We start from the raw sequence: 25,312 nt of genomic DNA on the forward strand, positions 1-25,312 counted from the left end.
ATGCCATGTTTCCTGTCCTGTGATTGGTTATCGAAATTATCTTCACCCGCGCATTGACAGCCACAGCATCCCACCTTGTCACGCGCTTGTGGACCACCAGCTCCCGCCAAACGCATTCGGACGGAATTTGATTCAGGTAAGTAACAGAATGGCCGTTAAACGGTCGAATCTATGATTTGAATTCATAGCGCTTTTAAAAGATATAATGCATAGCTGAAGGCGTAGCTCAATGTACTCAAACGACGAACGACTGTAGTGCAAACGGCTGAACACGTTACATCTGTTCATGCCACACAGCCTACATCAAGAGATATGTTGTAGAATTTACATATAATCTTTTTGAGAATATCTTAAATGTGATTACCGCATGTATTCATTTGCGCTTTGAGAGTCATGTATTGTTATGTACTTGCGACCTATTTTTATAAAAATATACAGCTTGCACCTGAAGAGATATATCTCTTATATATTAGGTTACGGTTTACCTAAACAGTATAGTAGTAGTAACGGTGGTGGTTCTCAAGATAAAGCAAATAGTAGACGAGAGCACATTGTATTTTTCCCATTTATAACCTACTTAACTCGCATACTGATATATATATATATGTTGCAACCCAGTATCACGAAATTGCGTGACTATTTCACGCATGGACCAGCGTGACAATGTCACGCTTTGCCGCGTTTGAGCGTGAGCATGTCACGCTTTCTGTTTGTGTCACTGTCACGTATTGGTTACTCAACTTTTTTGTCCTAATTTCTTACCATTGTCGCTTCGGTTTAGGGTTAGATTTACATAAAATTACACCCTTACCTAAACAAACTCTAACCCCAACGTCAGGTGACAATTGGTTAAAGTTTAGAAAATATAAAAGAATAAGTATTGTATCTTTTTTTTTATAAACCAATACTTAAAGTGACAAATACTTAAAGTGACATATAACACAAGCACCAAATCTAACCCTAAACCGAAGCGACAATGGTTTGAAAATAGGAAAAAAAAGTTGAGTAACCAATACGTGACAGTGACACAAACAGAAAAGCGTGACATGCTCACGCTCAAACGCGGCAAAGCGTGACATTGTCACGCTGGTCCATGCGTGAAATAGTCACGCATTTTCGTGATATAGGGTTGCAACACACACACATATATATATATATATATATATATATATATATATATATATATATATACAGTATATGCATATGTACTGCACTGTATGTGTGTGTGTGTGTATATTCATCACGTTCATCAATTACTCCAGCTTCAAATCCGCTTAATCACGGCATCAGGTCTATATATCTCAAATATATATAGCCTATATAAAACCAGGCAAATAATGTATTTATTCTCATTGCTGATTATCAATATGTAAGCATGTATTATTCATGTAACCAACTCCTTGTATTTGTTTCACATCTATCTACAGTTATGTACTTAAAGCTATGGAGATGGCAAAGAATGAAGATCCCCCAAAAGATAGGAAGAGTTTAAATAAATCTGCCACACATAGACACAGTAAAAGCAATGATGGACAATCTGACAACAGTCCAGATAATGGCTGTGTAACCACTACCGTTGGAAGTCCATGTTCACTGCCTGTGCCTGATACTCCTAAAACTGGTGATAGTCTCTGCCGAGATGGCGCTTGTCAGCTCCGCGGCTCTGTTAAAAAGAGCAAAACCTGTGACTTTGTAAGAGGAATGGGACAACAGCAACCTGAGAGCCCTAAATACAAAGATGGGACTTACTGGCGCCATAAACTTATGACCAGTGTCAGCTTTTCAGGATTTGATGCACCTCTGCGGTTGCTTTGTGAAAATCGGAATGTCTCTGGCAGCAGCCATGAAATCATCGATTACCGTAATTTAACACCCCAAGTGCCCTTTGTGCCCTGCATAGCAAAATCCATTCCTAAAAAGAAGACGTCCCCAAGGAAAGCCATTAAAGACGTGTTCGTTCCCAAGAGACACAAGCATGAGAAGGCTTTGTCACCAAGTACACCGTGTCGTGTTGCACGTGTAAATGCTGCAACATTGAAACGGACAAAGAAATATGCTAAACATAAAGAACATGCAAGAAGCCGGTATAATGAACATAGTGAAACTCCCTCAGATTCATCGGGTGAATATTCAAATGTTTGCGAGGATGTTGCATCATTAAAAAGCTTTGGATCTCAGGCTGGTTGTGGAGAGATATTTGCAGATGAAGATTGTGTTGTATCGCCTGACAGTGTCTTGAATGCTATGTGTGACCGTAAAGCGAGTAAACCTCAAGTGAGACAAATCCCTACTGCTATAGGTATCCAGGGAGGCAATGAGTGTCTGGCCTCTCCAGCTCACGTTGGGGTGCTGGACATGTTTGGATTATGGGAAACCCTATACAGAACAAGAACAGACAGTTCAAGGGCATTAGGGAATACGACAGAGACCCCATCACCTATTGCAAAATCTCCTTCCACATGCAAATCACAAAATGTAATAACAAACCCACTCAGACCCTTGGAGGCACAGATCATCAGGGAACTTAATACTGATGTGATATCACCAAAAAGTGACAACCAAGAGAATACAAGTGATGAGGGCTACTGTGATTACGTTTCTCCTGTTTCTGAGGACCACAGCAAAAACTCTCTCACCCCAGTGCATTCAAAAACATTCCCTAGAGACACTTACAGTGGAGATGCTCTTTATGAGCTATTTTGTGACCCCATCGAGCCAGAGATGACCCCTATCTTTGATGATGAGCTGGATCTAACTGACAGCATTATCGGTCAATGCAGTGACCTTCCATTATCCATGTACAGCTTTCATGTAGGAGCAGAAGAAAATCTTGCCCCACCTTTGTCCAGGGACTTCATTGGTCAGGAGCTTCTGCAGAGTAAGTGGATGGGAAAGGATTGTTTACTGAAGCTTTGTGACACCGAGATCTCTCTAGCTATGGGTATAGTTAACTGGCTGAAACAGAAGACTGATAAAACCAACCCAGCAGAAATGATGTCTTCACGCACTAATAGTGAAGAAACTGATAATTTATGTATGTCTCCAGGGGTTGGAAAACCACAAAGAGGAACTGGTAATGATGATATTAAAGATGCACTTAATTGTAAACAGAGCAAACTGGATTTGCCATCGCAACATGAAGTTAACACACTAATGTCAACCGTAGTCTCTCCAGAGAGCCTACCCAAAACCCCATCAAGTGGTGTGTGCTTCAGGATATACAATATAGACTCTCCAGTGACTCCAAGTGGAGATTTGCAGTCCCCTGTTGTAAGCTCCCCTGGCTCTGGAACAAGGTCACTGTTTGTGCTGGCCATAAATAAGGAATCTCTTTGTGAATCTTGCAAGCGTTACCTGAAAAACGGAGCTAAAAAACTGTCCCTGTGCCGTTCTTGCAGGTCACTTATTGAGCACATCAAAACTTCAGATGTTTGGGCTCATGCTAGTTTTCCCCAGTGCAAGACACTAACTGCACAGCCAATAAGTAAAGACCTACTGTCACCAGCTAGCACATGTGCGATAGGAAGTGACATCAGCATCGCTTCCCTTGTTGAACAATGTGCTAGTCAGTTTTCCTCCATGAAGATTAACCTTACCCAAAAGCAATTAAGCTGCGATAAAAGAGGTGCATTTGAACCTGACCAAGGGGTTAGAGGTGACACGGAGAACTTTCAAAAATACCTAAAGTCAAAATGCAAGAAAACACCAATCACGACTGCAGAGAGAGAAAGTGGCTTGTATTCTAGACTTTCTCTGAGGCGGCCCAGCCTTTCTGAGGATGTTCATAAACCTTCACGTTTGGAGACTGAGGCACTTGGCTTTGTGACAAACAATGGTCCTAATGATGATGTGGTGTTGGAAACTTACAAGAATCCATCCTGCACTGAATCTGATGACCCGGTTGCACCTCAAACTACTAGGCCTACATCTCTTCCTCTCGTGACCCCTGCTTCCTCAGAGTTTTTTTGTGGAGAGGACCACCATTTGAAGAGGATGGAACATGGAAGCCGGACCAAAAGGAAACATAGATTACCACATCACAAGAAGTCTGCTGTGAATAGCGAGGGTTCATGTGGTTATGGCCTTCCAAAGGAGAGGAAGGTAGAACGTAGATACAGAATGAAAAAGTAAAATCCATGTCAAACAGGATATGGTATACAGTATGATACACAGCCTGCCTGCATCTTTTCTGTTGATGGCAGCGCTGTCATAGAAAACCATTTCTAAATATTTGCCTGCTTTGGCAAGTATGACAGAAACATGCTATTTATGGATCTGTGCTGATTCAGTTTATCCAGGAAAATAATAGCCTACATAACCTTCAGTGTAAAGAGCATTTTGCATGAAAAAAATTTAAAGCAGCAAATTTAGGGTTTAATATTATCCCCAATTTTGCTAACATTTTTTTTGTAAATCAATAAAAGTCAGTATTGTCAATAAATTTAGATTTATATCCAAAGCAGTGGCATATTAGATATTATATTAGATATTATTTTTTGCAACCCTCAGTCATGCATTGGTGCACTTATTGACTAGAAAAAAGGGTAAACCCTAATTTAAGAACAAAAATATTTAACAGTTTTTAACAGCTGGTAATGCATATTTTGAATGACATTTTAGTACTTCAAAGTGCAGCTGCAGTGTTCATAATCATATTCAAGGGTGCTAAATAAAGATTTTATGGCAGTTTAGATAAAAGACAGGACATTGAAGCCCTGCTAAGATTGTGTAGTCTAAAATCATCTATTCTTGGAATGATATAATTTGTAAGAATGGCCTGATTTGATCTTAAAACGTGTAAAACTTAAGTACAGTCCAGAAAGATGAGTGCATATTCATTATGAATTAATTTGCTTCATAGCTAAGCTATATGACTCACAGTGCTCTTATTGTAAGATAAAAGTTTACTCTAAGTCATTAAAAATAACTGTAGGGTGCTTGAAAGGCCTTAGGAAAACTGAATATGTCACTTAGTCCTTTGCCCACAATAGCAAGAGGTTATATTCTGTACATTACATGCTGTATTGTCAGATGGTATTAGGCAGTGGCTATCTCTGTAAGTAGCCTCATACAGGCACCTTATTGATTGATTTACTTCAATAAACAATTGGAAAGTATTGATTGTTTAACATCAAAATAGTTAAACATCCAGTGTGCGACATCTAGTAGTGAGTTTGCGAATTGCAACCAACCTCAATTTCGAAAAGCAGAGAGAAGCTACAATAGCTGCCACAGGACAAACATGTTGTCATCGTCTGCATAGACATTATATACGTAGATGCCTCATGACGTGCTGGAACATAATCCAGCGTCGCCGCCATATTGGTTAGGTCTCCTACGCTAGCACCAGAGTCAATCGGAGTCAATGGAGAGTGCGCAACTATGCCCGTATTTTGTACAGACTATGGTTGCAATAACTGGTGCAGTATTGATACCAGATCGCATTGGATTACTTTTCACAAGTAAGATTGAACAATCATTTTGGATATTTTACCATTTATAATATTATGTCACCGTAACTAACGTTACTTACCTGTAACCAAACTTTGTGCAAATTCTTCCTCAGTAGAAATAAATGCAGGGGGGCACATTGGGGACTCATCCAAGATGGCGGCCGCGCTGATACGTCAGTTCCAATATGCAGCATCAATCTATGATGCGTTTATGGTCGTCTGAGACAACGTAGGGATGAAACATGCTTTTTGAAACTGTACTACTACTACTATAGGAACATGTCTGCGACTACCATGTAAGGGGCTCGAGGTGTATGTAGATAAAAACGGCTCATTCTAAGCTAATAAAAACAATACAGTTTATTATATAAGGTCTTTAAACACCACTTTTAATATCATTATGTATATTCTATTGCATTTTTGTCAAGGGATCCTTCTAAAAGTTACATATTGTACCTTTAATACTGTATATCACTTAATTTAGTTACCTCTTTAAAATTATGCTTAGTTTATTTAAAATTATGCTTAAAGTTTATTTAAAATTATGCTTAAAGTGGGTTTATTATATGCATTGTCAGGCAATATAATGCAGATTAACATCTGCAGAAAACCTCTTTTCTTAATTACAGCATGAGGATGGGAACAGCCACACTTTTTTGCTTGTGTCAGGGGAAGTGATTATGTCTCAGCATTTCACTAGGCTTTAAGTCTTTCTGGTAGTTATACTGTTGTAGCTCAGTCAGCACAGGCACTTAAACCCTCTGATCACTGTGTAGTTTGGTGTGTGTGCGCCACTGAGCATTGATGAACCACATATGTAATTAGGATTTCAGGGGAAGGTCAGCTGTTTCGGTAATTTTGTCTATTATTAGCACTCTTGTGCGAATAATGCGAAAAGATGTACATAACCCCTGCTAATTTGGATACACACTTTTATACATTACGTCTTTCTGGATTTGTTTCTTTGTTATTTACATATACAGCTTTAAAATTATGGTTGTCTAGGAGACATAGTTTTATAAAGATACATTTTGGAATTAATGAATGAATGTCAAGGGACTATAGTAGCAAATATTGTAACGGGGTTATTAGATAAGAGATCATCTCTATATATATTTGTGTTTGCAATATTTTTCACACTGGTCTTTAAACCTCTAAATCTTGAAACCATAGCAACAGCTATATGGTTTCTACTGGTGACTACATCTATCTACTATAGATGGGAAAGCACTCAGTATAATGGCAGTTTACCAGTGTGAGTGGAAATTATTGTGATGTTAAGGTTGTAAAGTTTATTTTTTAGTTGAGACTCTGTTTTAAAATGTTTTTATATTTGTTAAGATCTTCTGGTGAATAAGATTTAAGTATCTCAGAAGAAAAGATTTGACCTCATTAATAATGTCATGCTAGAACAGTAAAACTGAAAAGTAAATGAAATTGAGAAGCATAGAATATTAAATAATTCAGTAAGTCTGGCATTTTTTAGGCAAAGAATAGGATTTACATGAAATGTAAGACATTTGGTCATTTTTCCAGCTTTTCTGAAACTTTCTCTGTTCACAAAGTTACAAGGGGTTGCAATTTGTTTCATAAATTGCTGTGTACTGTGTATACCGGGGTCACCAAACTTTTTTCTCTGGGGGCCACATTATCGTTCCTGACTGTGATGGGGGGGCCGGGTCAGCTATATAACATAGAATTGTATGAGCCAGACCAAAATGACCACCAGCAGGCCTCATTGTGTAGTAGAGATTACTAGCCTGGCACAGCCAAAGTCCCCATCAGTAAACGGCTTTCCATGGGTAGCAAGTAGGTGAGCTATCTTATAGCTAGCTCGGACAGCAGCCTGGTTTACCTGAGTTTGGCGAAGGAATACATTCTGTTGTGCAGCCAGTCTGCCTTTCATCCTCCGAATCCTGTCTTCTCTTGCTTGCCCTTGCTACTCTTTGTGGCGGGTTTCGTGATGACGACACAGATTATATTCTTTCAAAACTGCCACACTTTCTTTAAATATAATACAAACTGCACGGTCCTTACACTGAACAAATAAATAATCTTTGGTCCACTGTTCTTTAAAACTTTGCACTCTCTTATCAACTTTTCGTTTAATGCTAGCCATTTTGCTGTCCTGAACACAGCCAGTTCTGTGACAGTTATCTGCACGTGCGTTGTCTGTCACTGCTTGATAACGAGCATGTCGGGTGACGAAAATTCGGCAATATAGTTAATTTTATAACTAAATATCATTTTTTAACTTAAAAAAATCAACAAAATACCAGATGCGAACATATTATTACTTTCCAAAAAAACAATTACAAAGATAAAATTGCCTCATAGGGCCAGTTCAAGTAGTGGGGGCAGAAGGGCTGGTCAAAGGGGGGTGGCGGGCCTGAGTCGGCCCGCGGGCCTTAGTTTGGTGACCCATGGTGTATACACTTGAGAAACATTTAGTTAATTTATTACCCTATCAATCTTGATTTGTTATTTGATGTATCAGACAATGTGTTCTCTTACATTAGAGAAAGTATGGGAATTTGCTAAGGACGAATCAACATCTTTTATTCAATTAAATTAATAGCTCTTATCAAATGATTATCAGTGTAGCTTTGCCTGTATAGCAGAAACTCTAATCACTTTACTAATCAGGCTAAAGTGCTTTTCTATTCAGCAAAGTGCTGTTCCTTTCTTAATAGAGCTGTTTTAAAGGCTAAATTAGCTAATAAACGGAAGTAAATATGGCAGGTTTGCATAAAGTGACAACATAAGGTGATAGACCAAACTTTCCCTTTTTAACTCATAGCAGATTTTTTAATCCCTTCTTAAAGACCTCAATAGAGTAAATAGAGAATATATGAATAGAAAATATAACATTTTGTTTACCAAAAGCTTTCAATTTCACATTTATAGTTATTTCATATAATCTTTTTTTTTTAACAGTATGTGCAATTAAAAAGTATAGGAAAAGGTATAGAGGTAGTTTTGCATTTGGCTATGATCAAAGATAATCACATGTAAAGTTTGCTTGGTTTGTTTGTATAGTCGTGAAGATGGGGATGGGTAAGACATGATTAGTCAATGTGCTTTTGACATACTTTTATTTCCTGTTCTACTCTCAGTGGATCTTCTCACAGTTGACAGCTGTTTAGTTGCACATCTGGAAATTGTGAAAGCATGTACTCACCCCAAACCACTGGTGTTTTTCAACACTGGGGGGACACATTTCTGCCAAATATGTATTGAATAATATTTTCTCAGTATGCTATGAAGCGTTAGAGGTCAACAGTATTTTGTTGTATGTACCCTGCATCAGGCTTGCAATTATCATTGCACGGTAATGACATCTTTAGCCACTATGAGGCAGTATTGGCATTTTACATCCACGGTTACCAAGGACCGAATGGGCTCTGTCACAGAGTGAGCATTTATTTCTTTACTATAATCAGACTCTTTCCGTGTACGTAATGTTTTTTCTCTAATCATCAGCTCCCCAGAAGTTCAGCTTGTGGCCAGTGTGGAAGGGTTCATGTTAGCTTTGACTGGTCAATAAACCATCACTGAGCTCCTGGGAGCCGCTGCAGAGCAGATGGATAGAGCTGGCAGACGGTTGCCTATTTAGAGAGGTGACGCTGAACAGGACTCTGTTCTCCTTTTTGGCTTAGGGAATAAGACTCATGCTGTTAATTTGAGTGTATGACTCTACTGACAATTTTGTCTGATGACATTGAACACAATGGGGGACTGTGTCAATATCGAGGGCTGGAATTAGCTTTGCATCCAGGACGCTGTGTTAGAAAGGGAAGAGTATAGACAGCACTGCTGACCCTGAGAGCTTTTGTAGAGAGAGTGCTTGTATGAAAATTGTATAAAAGATAAACATTTATCCTATTCAGCTGCTTTAAACACTTATCAATAACAATATATCACAATTAAATGTTAAAGATTGGATTGTATTTCCACAGTATTTAAAGGGTTCATGCAAAAAATAAATATCTTTTAATTATTTACTCACCCTTATGTCATTTAATCCCCTGATGGTTTTTATTGCTCTTCGGAACAACAACACAGATTTTTTTCATTTTTGGGCATTTTTTTTTTGGAAAGGGCTTATCCTAGTCCCAAACTAAAATGCATGTTTGAGCGGCCTTAATTTAAAACATCTTGCATTGACATATCTTAATATATATCAGTGCTATTGTTTTGTCTCCAGATGCACACTAGTACTGTTTTTTGTAAGGTATGTTAGTAAAAACTCCTTAAAGGTCCTTATATAATTATGATTAATCTAAACCATGTGTTTTGCTCTTAAATACAAACAAAGCCATTATGAAGGTCAGTAAATAATGACAAAATGTTCATTTTTGTCTGAGTTATTACTTTAAAGGTGACATAGAATGATTGAATGGAGTATTAATCCTTGTTCTGTGATGTGACATGTAGACAAATGTTTTTTTGGTTGGGTCTGTAATGCCTTATGGCGCTTTTCCATTGCATAGTACCCCACGGTTTAGTTTAGTTTGGGTCGGGTCAGCTCACCTCACTTTGGCGTGGTTAGCTTTTCCATCGAGTTTAGTATCACTTCGGAGTGGGAGGGATTATAGGCATGTCGTTATATTTATGCTGCCTACTGCTGTGACATCATACACGTGAGAGCGTTGTTGTACATTCCCATACATTCATTTATTTCTCAGTCTGCCACAAAATTTAAATTGGCCACCACAAATAGATGTTTGCACATCGCGTTTATAACTACCTCTATCTCATATGACAGTTTCTGTTCAAACACCCGACCCGTGGCGTCAGTCGAGCCTCATTCAAGTTGCATATAAGCATATATAATGCGGACGTGCATGTCGCGAATGTGCCGCCACAAACTGCAAGTCTGGAAAAAACTGTTATGGTGTCCTGGATTCTCAACCTGCGGATGTTTTTCATCGCTAAAAGGGTGTTTGGAAACTTATAGCAGAACACAGATAACAACATGTTTGCTTGAGACAGCGCAAGCTAGCAGTAAGCTAAAGCTAATATTTACATTATAGCGATGACGCTTCTCTCAGACCAATCAGTGATCTACAGTGTTTTCGCATCACGTTTGGTATCAGCTCGGGTCGCTTGGAACCCCAACCGAGGTGGTACGAAAAAAAGTATCGGGTACTACGTACTGCACCCAATGGAAAAGCTCCCAAAAGTAAACTGACCCGACCCAAACTAAACTAAACCGTGGGGTACTATGCAATGGAAAAGCGCCATTAGAAGCTTCCTAAAACCTCTCTCAGATAGCTCTATTAGGGTGGGGGATTTTAAACAAGTGGTTTTGCACCTGTTTGGCTCCCCCTACTGGCTTAACTTGCAATCTCATTACTGATTGGCTGACTTTGCTGCCACTCAAAAAATGTAGCCAATTATTTTAAAGTGGAGGGGCAGTGAAATGCCTGTGATGTCATAAGCATCAGTTTTTCAGATTGGGCCATTTTCTGGCTGACATTTCTAAAAGAGGAATTTCTATGAGACTGAGATGTTTAGCACTTTTTGTATGTTCGTGAATGTGGGTAGACTACCATTATTCAACAAAGACAAGGTAAAATGGTTTTTCATTCTCTGTCCCCTTTAAGGATGCATCTCATAATGTCTCTGAAGAATCTGATGTGGACATTTTGTTTTGAGCGAATGAAAACAAATCGTATATGTTGGTTCTTTGGTTATTAGTGATTTTGTTGTGATTTCTTCTGTCCAGTTTCTGATTTTGTGTCTCCTGACTGACTTAAACTCATTTTATATTGCTTTGTACTAGTTGAGGACAGCTGACCTTTCTACTACAGTAGCTGTCAAAGTTTCTCTTTTATTGTCTGACAGGTTTGCTCATTTTACTGTCAACTCAGCAAAAGTGTAAGCCAGGAACAACAACAGGTCTGTCGATCTGTTTCTTAGAAAAGTGACATTTGTCTAAAACCTGTTGTTTCAGTGTTTTTACCTCTTTGGTGTTTTGCAGTCATTGCGTTTTTACAATTTTATTGCTGATGTTTTCAAGTGACGGTATATACTAGTTATGCAATAACTGCAATAACACTATTGTCGAAGGGAGACATCTTTAGTTGTTGTCTTATTACAGAAAGGTTTAAAAACAACTTTAGGAATTTGATCTACATTGTACGTAAAGTAGGATGTTTTTGTATTTTGAAACAAACTGACAAGTCATTTGAAAAGATTTAAGCTAGATTTTTGAGGAGACAGCTGGAGACATACCAATGGCATCAACTTTGCATTTTCATTTGTTCAGCTATTAGAGTTCAAACCAGAGAAGAATAATGTGTATCAGTGAATTAATTAGGAAAAATTGTCCCTTGAAAGGATGCCTCTGATCTAGCTGATGTGACCAGAATTGCTTAGTGCTACCAAAATGGGTCTATTCATACATATAGAAGGCCTCCTTACAAGGCAGGCAGGTGGCACTTTTACTTGTTGTCTTTGTTTGCCTTGGAATGTAATTCTGCCAGTTCTGCCCTCTTTATTCAGTAAATACTCAACGACTTAACATGAACTTGTCAACACTCAAACTAGGATTGTTTCATATTGAGTAAAGTTCTTGGAAATATACAGTATACACTCATATAGATCCATAAATTTATCTGCTTTATCCATATTTAAGCAGGCACATGTAAATCTTTAACATTACCTTAAAGGGGACATTTCACAAGACCTTTTTAAGATGTCAAATAAATATTTGGTGTCCCCAGAGTACGTATGTGAAGTTTTAGCTCAAAATATCATATAGATCATTTATTATAGCATGTTAAAATTGCCACTTTCTTAAAAATTACTCATTTAATTTACTCAATTTTTTAAGGTAAGTGGTTGCAATTAATTTATTTAAGCTACATTTAAAAAAAATAGAAAAATAAAATAAAATAAAAAACTTTTGTTTAAATGTAGCTTAAATATATTGATTGCAACCACTTACCTTAAAAAATTTAGTAAATTGAATGAGTCATTTTTTTCAGTGTTGTAGATGTGAGCAAAAATTTGCCGTTTTGGGTGTGTCCTTTAAAATGCAAATGAGCTGATCTCTGCAATAAATGACAGTGCCATGTTTGGATAGTGCAGATTAAGGGGCAGTATTATCCCCTTCTGACATCACATGGGGAGCCAAATGTCAATGAACTGTTTTTTCACATGCTTGCAGAGAATGGTTTACCAAAACTAAGTTACTGGGTTGATCTTTTTCACATTTTCTAGGTTGATAGAAGCACCGGGGACCCAATTATAGCACTTAAACATGAAAAAAGTTAGATTTTTTTGATATGTCCCATTTAAGCATTTTTTTATATATATATATATATATATTATATTATGTATATGAGTAAATCAAGGCTGGATGCCAAAAAAATTTATTCTAGTAAATGGCCTGTGTATTCACATAAATATTGCTCTATAAAAGTAACCTAAATGGTATTGAGAAGAATCCATTTCTAAATCATTAGTAGCTTTAGTACAATATTATATTTTAATGTCTCAACCTGTTTTTCAATAAACTTCAGCCTGCAACATTCGGTATAAGAAACGTGTCACTCTGGTGACAGTGGTATAGTCATTAACAGTATAACTATTGCAATGTTTCTGTATTATGCAAATATTTTTCAAATTTTGCAGTATCATAGTAAAAACATTAACTAAACATACAGCTTTTAGCATTTTGTTTTGTACAGGTGTTTACAATATTCTCAGGATGAACAAAAATCTCACAATCCATGAATTAACCAACTAAATCATGTAAATTTTTGAACCACGACAAAAAACCCTAACAATATAAATATGAATATACTGAAATCGAGAATATGTTGCATGATTTTGTAGATTATATAAACAATGTTCTTCAGAAAGTGCATATATTGTTGGAATGCCTTATTAAGAAAATTGTTTTGTCACCTCTTGATGCTGTTATAAACTTAGCAGGGCAGCTAATAATTATCATAATAACGTGCAATATTTCTATGTTTGTGTTCGCCTTGTCACTATGTATTAATAAAATTCATACAAAGAATCTGTTTATTTACATGATCTGTGTGTAGGTGTGTGTGTGCGTGCTATCATCCTTTATGACTTGAAAGTCCCCCATTGAAAGCCAGAATATTTAAATAGGCCTATCTTTTCAATCAAAAATTAGATCTAATATTCCTGATCTTTCCTATTAAGAGAAAAAATACTGTATTGATACCTTTACGGTAAAAATTGTGCTCAAAGTGCCAGTTCTCTTCGTAAATCAAACACTTAACGTCAAGCTCTCTCCTGTGCAAGTAAATTGATGGCGTTATAAGCGTTTTAGTTTGTCGCGTCGCATCAACACATTATTTGATTGGCCGGTGGAATGCGGACGTCAGGATTGCGTCCGCCGCAGCTCTGACAGACGCGTCGCGATCTTGCAGTGCAGTGTTGACAGACAGCACACGCTCCACCTCGGTTTTGAAGTGCGTTGTGGTTTACAGTATAAGGAGCGGTTGGATCTGACGGTTACCGTAAGACAACGTGGGATGCGGGAACTTGTTATACCATACCAGAGAGACTTTAACCCTTTCATGAACCGTCGCTTCAAATTCAAGTAAACTTAAAAGCGCGTTTCGTTGAGTATGTATGAATTATTGACAGTTGTAAAAACTGTTAGCCTGAGTGAAGTGCTCACATATTTTTACGGACTGCCTTTGGCATGATTCACTTGCGCCTCGCAACACTCCCCGACGAGCGCACTTGACTAAAAATATAAGTACTGGTCAACAGAGAAGGGGTTTTAACATTAAGTGGCATGGCATCTTACGCACAGAAGCCAGTGGCACGTGCCACTACGTTTTGTGGCACTTCCGGTTTCAATTGGCTCGTACCAGTGGCTCGTCGAGTGGCACTTCCGGTGTCCAGTGGCTCATGCCACTCCGTTTAGTGGCTCGTCGAGTGGCACTTCCGGTGTCCAGTGGCTCATGTCACTGTTTAGTGGTGGCTCGTCGAGTGGCACTTCCGATGTCCAGTGGCTCATACCATTCCGTTTGTGGCTTGTCTACTGACACATGTCAGTAAAACTTAGGTCTGTTGGATTGAGGCATGTGGCACTGATATTCACCGATCGATCATTACAGAACCTAGAGTAACTTACGCGTGCTGCTGCTATGTTCATTCAATTGTGACACAATGATTTTGTGTGTCCTTTTTGACTGTCTGGTGTTTCAGGTAACCGAATGTTTGAAATGCATCGAGAGCTAAAAAGGACATTTTGATGATCGTATGATCATAATTCAAAAATTAAGTATTAAAAATGTAAATATTTAAAATGGGAAGGCAAATATTTTATATATTTAATAAAGCACAACATTTGTCTGAGCTATATTGTATATTGTATAATAGTTTTAAATATAAATTTTCTAATTGTATTATTTGTGAAAATGTAGTCTGTGAGTGCCATGTTTTTATTTGTAAACAGTGCCAATGTGTTGTATTTAATAAAAAGTGTCATTTATAAGAATCTCGCAGAATATTATAATATTTTTTTTCTGCAAAGTACCGCATTTACACACATGCACGCCAAAACAGTAGGTGTCAGTCTAACCATGTTTATGTTTAAAAACAATGTCCTATTACATATTTTACAACTTGATATTTTTTTTTTTTACAACTTGATATTTACACGATGTTGACAGTGCAGATACGTCACATGCCCTTCAAAATTACATTTTATATAGTCTATATAGATTGTTGTCTATAAGAAATAAGGGTTTGAACAAATTATTTTAAATAAATTGTTGGATTATTTCAAAGCAAAACAGATTTACAAAGCACTTAGCAATACACATTACAAACGATTAAATCAAACACAGTTTTTTCCTTTATTTTATGCATTTCATTGGATCTAAATGTTGCCGGCGACAGTATGCTTTAAGGAGGAGTCAGTTTTTTCTTCGATCTCGTCTTTCATTTAAAGGGTATCTAGTAGACTCAATTAAATTAGGCATACTACTTTAAAAAAAAGATTTACAAAAACTGAATAATATTAAGAAAAGGCACAATGTTCACACGACCATGGCTCAGACAAATACTGTGCTTTATTAAATGAAAACACTTTGCATATTATGCATTTCCATTTTAAATATTGTGATCATACAATTCCTTTATGAATGAGCGTCAATATGATATATTTATCTCTCGACTCAATTTACGCATTCGGTTACCTGAAACATCAGAGTCAGAAAGGACACACAAAATCATTGTGTCACAATTAAAGTCGCCATGAAACGGAAGAAGCGATTGCCTTATTTTCCCCGTGGTGACGTATATCCGAATGAAACGGCTTTTGAGATGAAATAAGGCAGGGCTGGATTTGAATTTGTCCATCGAGATCTGATTGGATCGTTTGAAGTTGGGTCGTGTTGCTAATTGCTAATAGCTGCGATCTTCTCCCTGACCCCGCCCACCTGCCATACTTTTGACCGGAAGTGAGAAGAGATCGTTTTGAGGAGGGGAGGAGATTTGCATTTTTGATTAAAGATTATGAGGACACACAAAGTTTTTAAAAATAATGAAGCTTACAAATAAGTCATTTGTTAATAATACCACAATATTTAAAATATATATATAGTTTTTCATTTCAATTTCATTGCGACTTTAAATGAACATAGCAGCAGCACGCGTAAGTTACGCTCGAATCTGTAATGATCGATCGGTGACTATCTGTGCCACATGCCTCAATCAAACAGACCTAAGTTTTACTGACATTTGTCAGTGTACAAGCAACCAAACGGAGTGGTATGAGCCACTGGCCATCGGAAGTGCCACTCAACGAGCCACTAAAAAGTGGCATGAGCCACTGGACACCGGAAGTGCCACTCGACGAGCCACTGGTACGAGCCAATGGAAACAGGAAGTGCCACTAAACATAGTGGCACGTGCCAGTGGCTTCTGTGCGTAAGATGCCATGCCACTTTATGTTAAAACTGCTACTGGGTCAACAACAGCATGTTTGACCATACAACTTACTTATATCATTGCTGTGGAGATTAACCATCATGAAAGAGTTTTCCTAAGTTGGTAAAAACGTGTCAGGATGGAAGAAGGAGAAGCAGATAACGCCGCGGGAACGCGGAGCTGTGAACAGGAGCCTCGTGGAGATGGAGGACTGGATGAGGTGCAGATGCATCTCGCCTGCTTACCGGAGCGATACATGACAGCAAAGTTTTCACTCTCCGCGTACATATTTTGTTGGATTGTAGTAAAGTTTTGCCAGGTAAGATATCTTACAGGTGTGTTGTGCAAGTAGATTAAATGTTGTTTATATATTTTATGCATATAAACAACATAAGCTACTAATTATTGTATGGTATACTGTATAACGGCATACCTACAGTCAGTATATTGGCTTAGCTAACAATTATTTATACTCTTACAATTCTCTTGAATTATTAATAGGCTTCCTGCACATTGAAGGCCTGGCTATACTCATTTTTAGAAATTGTTGCAATGCGTTTGTAATCCTATATTAATATGGTCTTGTTCACAACAAATGGAAAAACATTTAATGACTGAAGTAGAAATGCAGTCAGCCCCTTCACCTGCTTTTTAGATGATCTAGGCTTCTGTTGGACTTTCACAAATTCCCAATTCACACTTTTTAACTTTGCCCCAGTCATAATATGGTAAACAAAAGATGATGTGACATCATTACCACACTGGCCACTAAAAGACTCATTACATAGTAAACTTTTACTTGCAGTGAACCATAGCTGATCGGATGTTATTCAGTCTTTTTATTTAATGACAAATATTTAACAGATAGCTCATAATAGAATATATATTTTTTATCAGGTTTTTTACACCTTTTTATTGACTATTGTTCTCCCAATTAAGACTTTCTTTTCAGTTAGTTTAGACCTATTTTTTACAGTGTCTCCTTATTCGCCCACGAAATAGATAGGAACAATGCAGCCAAATCCTTGGACCTGTATCAACAGTGGGGTTTTTCTCAGGGCAATGACTGTGATGACTGGCTGGCTACATCCACGTGGTATCCCCCCTACCAGGACTGCTGCCACTTCAGGCCTTCATAAATATGGCACCTGTAAATCAAAGGAGCCTCTTATTGTTTATAATCTGTTAGGAGTCTATCTCGGGTTTAGCGTCTTTTATTCTTCACAAGTCATCCTAAAACTTGCTCAAACAAAAGAAACAAGTTGGTTGACTTAGGGAATAAAACATTGCACTTTCTATTACTATTATTTAGTAGGCTTATTTCCTTTGGATATTCCAAGATCCTTTGTGGTTTTCCAATGCATTTGGATTTTTACATCTATATCTATTACCTTTGAATAGAGCTAGTGAACTAGACCCAGCTGCTTTCGGTCAGAGGTCAAGCCCTAAAAGTCACAGCACAACCTTGAGCAGTTTTTAATTGTTTTTATTGGTTCAAGAATTGCCCACAGACTCTCAAGCCCAGCAGGATTTTTTCACATGCTAGAAAACCATATGGATGGCTGGTAGATCAAACAAAGACTTGTATTTGTTAAGGCGTTTATGACTAAACAGAAATTGCTTTAAAACAGTAGCTTTTAACACATGGATTTTATTCCCATTTTTCTCTTTGATCTTCACATTGCAACATTACTTTAAATGCAGTATAAACTTTATTTTTGTTTTTATTTTATTACTTCCAAAGAAGCCCTAATAGGTGTAGGCTATGATTGGAAAATCTTGTTTTGCCAAACCCTAATTATACACAACAATGTGTCTAATTGTTTTTATAGATCATCCCTTACTTATACGCTGTGGTTTGTTTTAGTGCCAACAGTTTGCTGTAATGCTAGTGCTTGAACTGCTTTTTTGACTGTTGGTACATCAATTCAGGACACACATTGAAACATGTCTGTTTTCCTTTTTGTTTATTTCTAGAGATTCAGACCATCTCCAGTACCCCAGGTAAGAATAGTTATTCATTTTAGTTAAAACATTTTTGTACAAACTGTACAACTGTTATTTCCAAACCATCCACAATGGACTAAAGTAAACCATTACCATAATTCTCATTTAGAGTAGTGGAAAAAAATGGCCACAAACCATAAATGATGGAGAAAAAAATAAAATCTGATGCTGCACAAAAACTAAAAATGCATCAAAGCCAAAGTTTTTACTAATCTTTGGCATGCCCAAGACTGTATAAAAGGTAAAAGAAAATCCACAATCCACAGTCCACAATCACTTTTTATATTCAAAATCAGTGATTTTGTGTTTTTTTTTCTCAAAATGGCATTACTTATGAGCTTGGCAATTAAAGAGTTAAAATCATGAAATCTTTGGAAACATTTGGTATTTTGATCAGTACTGAGGTTGATTAACAGATTTATGCAAAAAAATTGAAAAAAATATTTAATTTTTTGATTTATTTTTAATTATTTTTATTTTTAAGTTTAATTTTGTGGCCATTTTAGGTTGCTAACAACACAAAAGGGTAGTGAATTGGAACAAGGCACAAGGGTTAACAAATTCCAATGAAAATATTAAAATTCATTTATAAATTTGTAATGCTAAATCTGACAAATTTTTATTGTTTTAAATAACTTTAAGTAAGATTTTTTTTAAGGACAAAATTGCTATTTTATGCTAAAAAAATATATTTTTATTTTGCCGAAATGTGCCTAAAACAAGTAAAAGATACCTAAAATGAAGATACAGGCTTTTATGCAATATCCATGATTCTCTTTAGTCTGTCATTTCTTTCACTTTAATGCCAGAACTCATTCAATTGAACTTAATCTTACATCAAACTGCATCTTTCAATTACTTTGATGTAATCACCATTGAGGTGCAAACAGCCACGGTCCATGAGCACATACTGTACTTGTCGACTGCTGATGTCGACTGCCAACAGCTTATCTTGCTTCCTCCCTTTCACGGTTATGCCTTAACTTGTTGGATGTTGCTAAGGAGTTGTGCAATGCACAGAGATCAGAGCTGTCCTCTCTGCAGCTAAGAGTTTGCATATGTCTGATGCACTCCCATGACACCAACACTGAATGAAGATTTGCAGTGAGTTGGTTTGCTCAGATCAGGTATGAACAGGCCATGATGATGTTGGTTTTGTGTGGAATTCTATGGAATTTTCAGCAGTGTTCCCTCTGAATAAATGGGATAATTATTCCTGATCACAGGTTGTTTTATTCCTTATCAATCCTTCTTAAAGAAGTAGTTGTGTAAATTGCTTGCTAACTGTCATATCAGATTGTTTTATTGAAATGTTTCCTAACTTTGTTGCATAATCTTGCTTGTTCAATAGAAACTTTACAGTTAAGTTGATAAAGTCATTTTTATTAGCATTGCAATGAATTTCTTAAGCAATAAAGCAAATTATGTGATTCAGTCAAGTTTGAGCTATAAGCCTTGGGTGAGAACTTAAACAGAAAAAATTAATACTGATCAAGGCATGTTGAATTACAATAATTTCCAATTGGAATTACTAACACACATACATATATTATTATTATTTATGCTTTACAGAATTAGAGAGATCTGCCCTCATTTGTTTTTTGACCCATCATCTTGCATGATTACAAACATCTTGCATCACATTGACAGCACAATAAAGTGTTATCTATGCAATGCAAAATATTTTTTCAAAAGCAGAAATATGCAAAATTAACAATAATTTTTTTTTGTAGAGCTACCTTTTCTTCAGCTATGACAGCTGTGTTTTGTAATAATACCAGCTTATACATAGATTTGCTGTTGTTCAAGTTTATCAGGTTAACTGTATTCTGAAATATAGTGTGACAAATCCTTCATGACATTGATTGGATTGGGGTTGTGACTAGGCCATCGTCACATATTTATTTTTTCCTTTTTGAAGCACACTATTGTTCATTTGACTGTTCTTATAGATGTTTTGTCCTATAGAACTTCCTCCCACGTGATTGAACAGTTTGTCTCTTTAGTTTTGCTATGCATATCACTTTGAATTTTGGTTAAAAATGGTCCAATTTGACCATAAAATACTTCTTCAGTGTGTCACTATTATATTGTATGGCTCTTTTGAGTGCCATACTCTGTTTAACCCTTTTGAGTGATGGTTTCTATTGTGCCATTCTCCAGTATAGGCTAGTGTCATGCAGAACTATTGATATGGTTGCTTTGTGTCACTTTCCTCGTTTTCCTACTGAACTACTAAACTCACAGAAAGTTTATTTTTCTCACAAGCTTTATTTGAACAGAGTTATGAGGACGTTTTATGTAGGTTTCTCTTTTTGTTAACTGAACCTACAATACACTCTGGGTTATTTCAACCTAGCACTGGGTCAAAAAGGGAACGAGGCAATCCCGTTGGGTTCTAATTTAACCTATGCTGGGTTGTTTCAACCTAAAATGATGGTTTGTTTGAACTCATTGTTGGATTAAATATAAAACATTTTGGGGTTAATGTAACCCAACTGCTGCACTCTAAAGATGGCTGGGTTATTTTTAAGCCATTTGACAGAACACACCACTGGGTTAAAATTGACCCAACATAGGGTTACTTTAAACTCACCATGTTGTCATTTTTAACTCAGCACGTGTTTTGTCCAACGTTTACCTATTATGGGTTAAAAATAACCCAGCCATTATTAGAGTGCGGGCTCGTCCATTTTTCTAACCCAACATTTCTTGATTGTTCCATTTAAAATAAATAAATTTCAACACAGCATGTTGATCCCATAAAATTTCCATAAAATTTTCAGTGTGCTTTCTTGTGAAACACCTCACGTAATTGATTCTGCGATCGGTCCTGTAATGGGGACCTAGTAACATTGCCATAACATTTACAGAACGTGTCCTGTGTGATCAAAAGGCAGGGCACAATGCCGTAAGGGGCGTGTCATAGTGTCATTTCAACAAAAAGTAATCGTTCAGCTCTTTAACTCAGGGAATTTAAATGCATATCAACATTCATAGTAAAAAATGTCTGCAAAACCTAAAATAAAGCAGAGATCAGGGAGCTCCTAACTATGCATGCTGAATCTGATATTGCTTACCAGAATAATATAACAGTACGTCATGCACTTCTTCATGATCGAATCAGAAATAAAATGCACTCACGTTGATCCTCAAAAGATAAATTGCGTATAATAAGCAAACTTAAGTCGCTTAAGTGCACTATTACAAATACAATGCATGTTGCATGTCTTTACCATAGACTTTAAAAAAAAGATGGATGACGTCCGTTCGCTTTCTTCCATTAGTGAAAAGTGAAGTCGTCAGTGTCTCGATACGGCGCTGACATCTTGGGTCTTGAGTCTGCGCAGAAGCGATTTCGGGACTAGTCCTGTGCAGTAGTGAGCAAGTAGAGGCGCCAAATCAAGGCCGCGCCCTCTCTCTCGCATATAACAGCTGTAAATCATGACGTGACACTACAGTTTTTATTTTTATGCAATAAACAGTAAATGACAGAAACCAGATCCGGAAAAAAAGATAATTGAAGTGTAATTAAATTGTTTAGTTGGTCTCAAGTCCCATTGAAAAACATGGGGGAGGTGGGGTTTATGGTCTACACTTGGACCACTCACTGGGGGGCGATCGAGACGTTTTTGCCTCACTTTTCAGGGTTTGGGGGGTCTTAACGGGATCTTTACGGGATGTGTGTGAATACATGCTCAGATTCTGGAAAATCATTGGCAGTATGAATAAAGAAATCTAACTATCCCAAGACACATCGGACAAATTTTTCGTCTATTTTCTGTAATATGTGTGTGAAAAGGTATTATTGTTTTCTGCAGAAGATGAAGAAGCCAATACTACGGCTGTTAATTTTATCACATAAATCAAAGGATTAGTTCACCCAAAAATGAAAATACTCTCATAATCTACTCACCCTCATGCAGGTGTATATCACTTCTTTGAAGATCCTAGCGTTACATTCAAACATGGTGGCATGTTGATAACTTGTATTTCTTGAATTTGCATGTTAACATTTCAGTTTAGCAAAATAAGCTTAAAATATTAATCATTATGAGAGATTTATTTATTTGAAATAATAATTTAAGTATAAGTGCTGTATAAAATGACTTATATTTTTAAATTACATGAAATAGTTATCATTTAATAACAAGTAATCATTTTTATCTCTACAGTAAAGATAAAAAGCAGACACATGAGGAGAATTTTGTTAAAAAGATGTAGTACTGGTAGAACTTCATGCTTTTACACTACTGAGCCCTAATCTTTGTCTTCATGTCTCAGCCTGTACATTTTTACAATTATAAACCTAGCTGTGTCACTTAAATTTTTCACAGGGCGTTAAACCTGTGATGACTCTCACAAATCAGGGTGATCAAGATTGTTCTGAATATACTGTATAAAAACTTTTATATTTACATGTTAAAGATTTAAATTTTGTTGCAGGGTATAACTTTGTATATTTGTAAAGGTAGATATATATATATTAATAGTTCTGTCTTTAGAGTTTGCAGTGTATGAACTACAAAACCATTTATATATGTACACAATAAATCTTTCAGTATGCATAGAAGTAAATGTATGTATGTGTTAATGGTTCTTTCTGCACAGCTTGCCATGTGTGAGCTACAAAACTGTGTTTATATATATAGTCTATGAATTATAAAGCATTTACATGCTTCACATGGCATACCATTGTATTCATCAAGGCCTGAAGACGTATTCTTGGATTTTGGTCACATGCTCTTCTGAAGTATGCTTTGAAGGGCTGAGCCTTACAGGCAGTGCAAGCTCAAAGCATGAGTTATAATGCCAAATACACCACAAACATTCGAATAATACTACATCACAGTCATAAACTCCCACATTAGCTCTCTTATCTTCTAAAATCCTGCTATCACCCTGTTCCAACTTCTGTTTGTAGACCAAGAATAAGCTGTCACAACTTTCCTGACCCAGCGCTAAACCCCAAAGCCAGCTTTAGACTGTTGCATTGGCTGCGGTGAGCTTTTCTGTGGTGAGAGGATGATAGTTGCGGGTTGCCAGTGTAAACTTCATCCTGGGCAGTTTTTTTTTTTTTTTTGGTGGATTTTTGCAGTAAGTAAGCTGCATAATTACTCTGTTTGGACAACTTTAAACAATGCTCCGCACTAGTACATGGGTTAAACAGTACTATACTCATCATCTCACTGGAAACAACCTGACTGTGGGCTGTTAGATTATTTCTGTGGTTTTGAGATCTTTGGCTTGAAGATTAGCTGGAATGACTGTGCAGCGTTTTGTTGCATTTACGTGGTCTGTTAATCAGTCAGGCATCAGAAACAGTTCCTCATTATCATGTACCACCCTGCTCACATTGTGACCTCTTTCAGCTTCAGATTGACAACTTCCCTCTGTGCTCGCTCCCCCTCATCCCGCCCAACCCTGAATAACTGATTTTAATCACCCGTGGTAATAAAAGTCACATGTCTGATTTGAACAATAGCCTTTCACTTGATGGCTGCATTCATTAGGACTGTAATGTTAGTATTTAGCTAAAAAATTCATGCTTCATGCTAGGTAAGAGAAAGAGAGAGAGAGAGAGAGAAAGAGAGAGAGAGAGAGAGAGAGAGAGAGAGACTTTTATTCAGGGGTATTCGTTATGCCCTAAACAAAGAAGTCTGGAAGTGCTTGCTTTTCTTTTCATTCCCCGCCTATTGGATAAAACAACTTCTCACGCACACTCTTCTTCTTTGGCGGTGGTTGCCGCGGGCGAAGGGCTTCATGAGGTGTGCCAGAATTGAACTGGCAAGCTGTTCATACATTTCCTTTCGCCTCAAAACACTAAAACCTGCTCAGGTGGAATATATAGTTTGCCAGCAGACGTTACTGTAGCGATGATAGTAATGACTTTGTTGTATCCTTAACAGTTCGCTATATTTTTAATTGGTAATTTCCTCTCATAATCGCTCAAAACAATTGAGCTACTACAAGTGACATAGATCCCACTGCATTTCACTTGAAAGAATTCCTTCCTCCATTGTTCACCTGTCCTGCATTTCTTTAAAACGTTGCGCTGAATCTCTCAAAGACACTGTAGAAACTCACCGTACTGAAAATAAAAAGACAGACGTTACCTGTCAGACCTCACTGTTAAATTATTAGCATCCTCCAGGCAATAAGGAGGGGGAGCCGTCTCGTCTCTGATTGGCTCTTGCTCTCTCTCTTTATTCAAAATACCACAATTTCTTAATGCCATCAGGCTGTTCTGACTGGCCCTTTCTCTTATTCGGTTTATTCCTCTCTCTTTCACTCTCTATGCTGGGATGGGCTTTCTTCTTTGTTTTCGTGTCCCTGTGTGAGCCTGCAGAGTGCAGTTTAAGTCTTGTTGCTTAAGCAGCAGTCAAGGCAATGAATGGAATCTGGCAACCGTTCTGGCTGAGCTCAGATCAGCTTTACGAGAAAAGTGACTGTTAGGATCCCAAACAGAGGCTGTGACAGCAGAGACACATGGCACAGGTATGGATGACTACCTACATTAAATTTTAGAGTAGACATTTTTTTGCAGTCTGGTTTGTTTACTTTTTAAAGACGCATTGTCTAGTTGTGTTCCAAATGCAGACACCTGTATAAGGAGTCGAGCATGTTGTGCTTTGTTCAGCCATGTTATTTTACACCATGCTGTAATGTAGTAGGCAGTGTGTGTTTTGTGTCACATTGATGGCTTGGGAATCATTTTGGCATATCCTTTATGGTGTAATGTAATTGCAGCCATGTTCACCAGCATTGTGGATTTAAGAATTTAAATGTATAATTTATATCGGAGGGATTATTACACATGGCAACATTACATGGTTTTGATGTGAAGCCTGTAGAGCTCACTTGAATTTCATGACTCAGTACTGTACATCACTCAGTGTTGACCCTTTGAACTCACT

The 25,312-nt window shown here is 37.2% G+C and overlaps 2 protein-coding genes across 7 annotated transcripts in view; both read left to right on the forward strand.

Moving 5' to 3' along the window:
- Positions 1–40: 40 nt before the first annotated feature.
- amer3 (APC membrane recruitment protein 3) lies at positions 41–12,268 on the forward strand. Its single transcript, XM_065276073.2, has 2 exons — positions 41–136; positions 1,428–12,268. Exon 2 carries the CDS (start codon positions 1,444–1,446, stop codon positions 4,129–4,131), a length of 2,688 nt encoding a protein of 895 aa, XP_065132145.1. The 5' UTR covers positions 41–136; positions 1,428–1,443; the 3' UTR covers positions 4,132–12,268.
- Positions 12,269–16,431: 4,163 nt separating this feature from the next.
- arhgef4 (Rho guanine nucleotide exchange factor (GEF) 4) overlaps positions 16,432–25,312 on the forward strand; it is an 85,689-nt gene continuing 76,808 nt past the window's right edge. For 5 of the 6 annotated variants that reach the window (XM_065276075.1, XM_065276074.1, XM_065276080.1 and 2 more), the window contains exons 1-2: positions 16,432–16,707; positions 18,366–18,392. In XM_065276075.1, the coding sequence (XP_065132147.1) occupies positions 16,528–16,707; positions 18,366–18,392 (207 nt within the window). In that variant the 5' untranslated portion in view covers positions 16,432–16,527. Of the gene's footprint in view, positions 16,708–18,365; positions 18,393–24,713; positions 24,894–25,312 lie in introns of those variants that run through there. The other variant, XM_065276079.2, reaches the window with a different exon arrangement.

This window comes from Paramisgurnus dabryanus, chromosome 6 (assembly GCF_030506205.2).
Source record: "Paramisgurnus dabryanus chromosome 6, PD_genome_1.1, whole genome shotgun sequence".
Taxonomy (NCBI): domain Eukaryota; kingdom Metazoa; phylum Chordata; class Actinopteri; order Cypriniformes; family Cobitidae; genus Paramisgurnus; species Paramisgurnus dabryanus.

Bases quoted from the DNA above. Each gene is read 5' to 3' on its own strand.
- amer3 (XM_065276073.2), top strand. From the start codon at position 1,444: ATGGAGATGGCAAAGAATGAAGATCCCCCAAAAGATAGGAAGAGTTTA.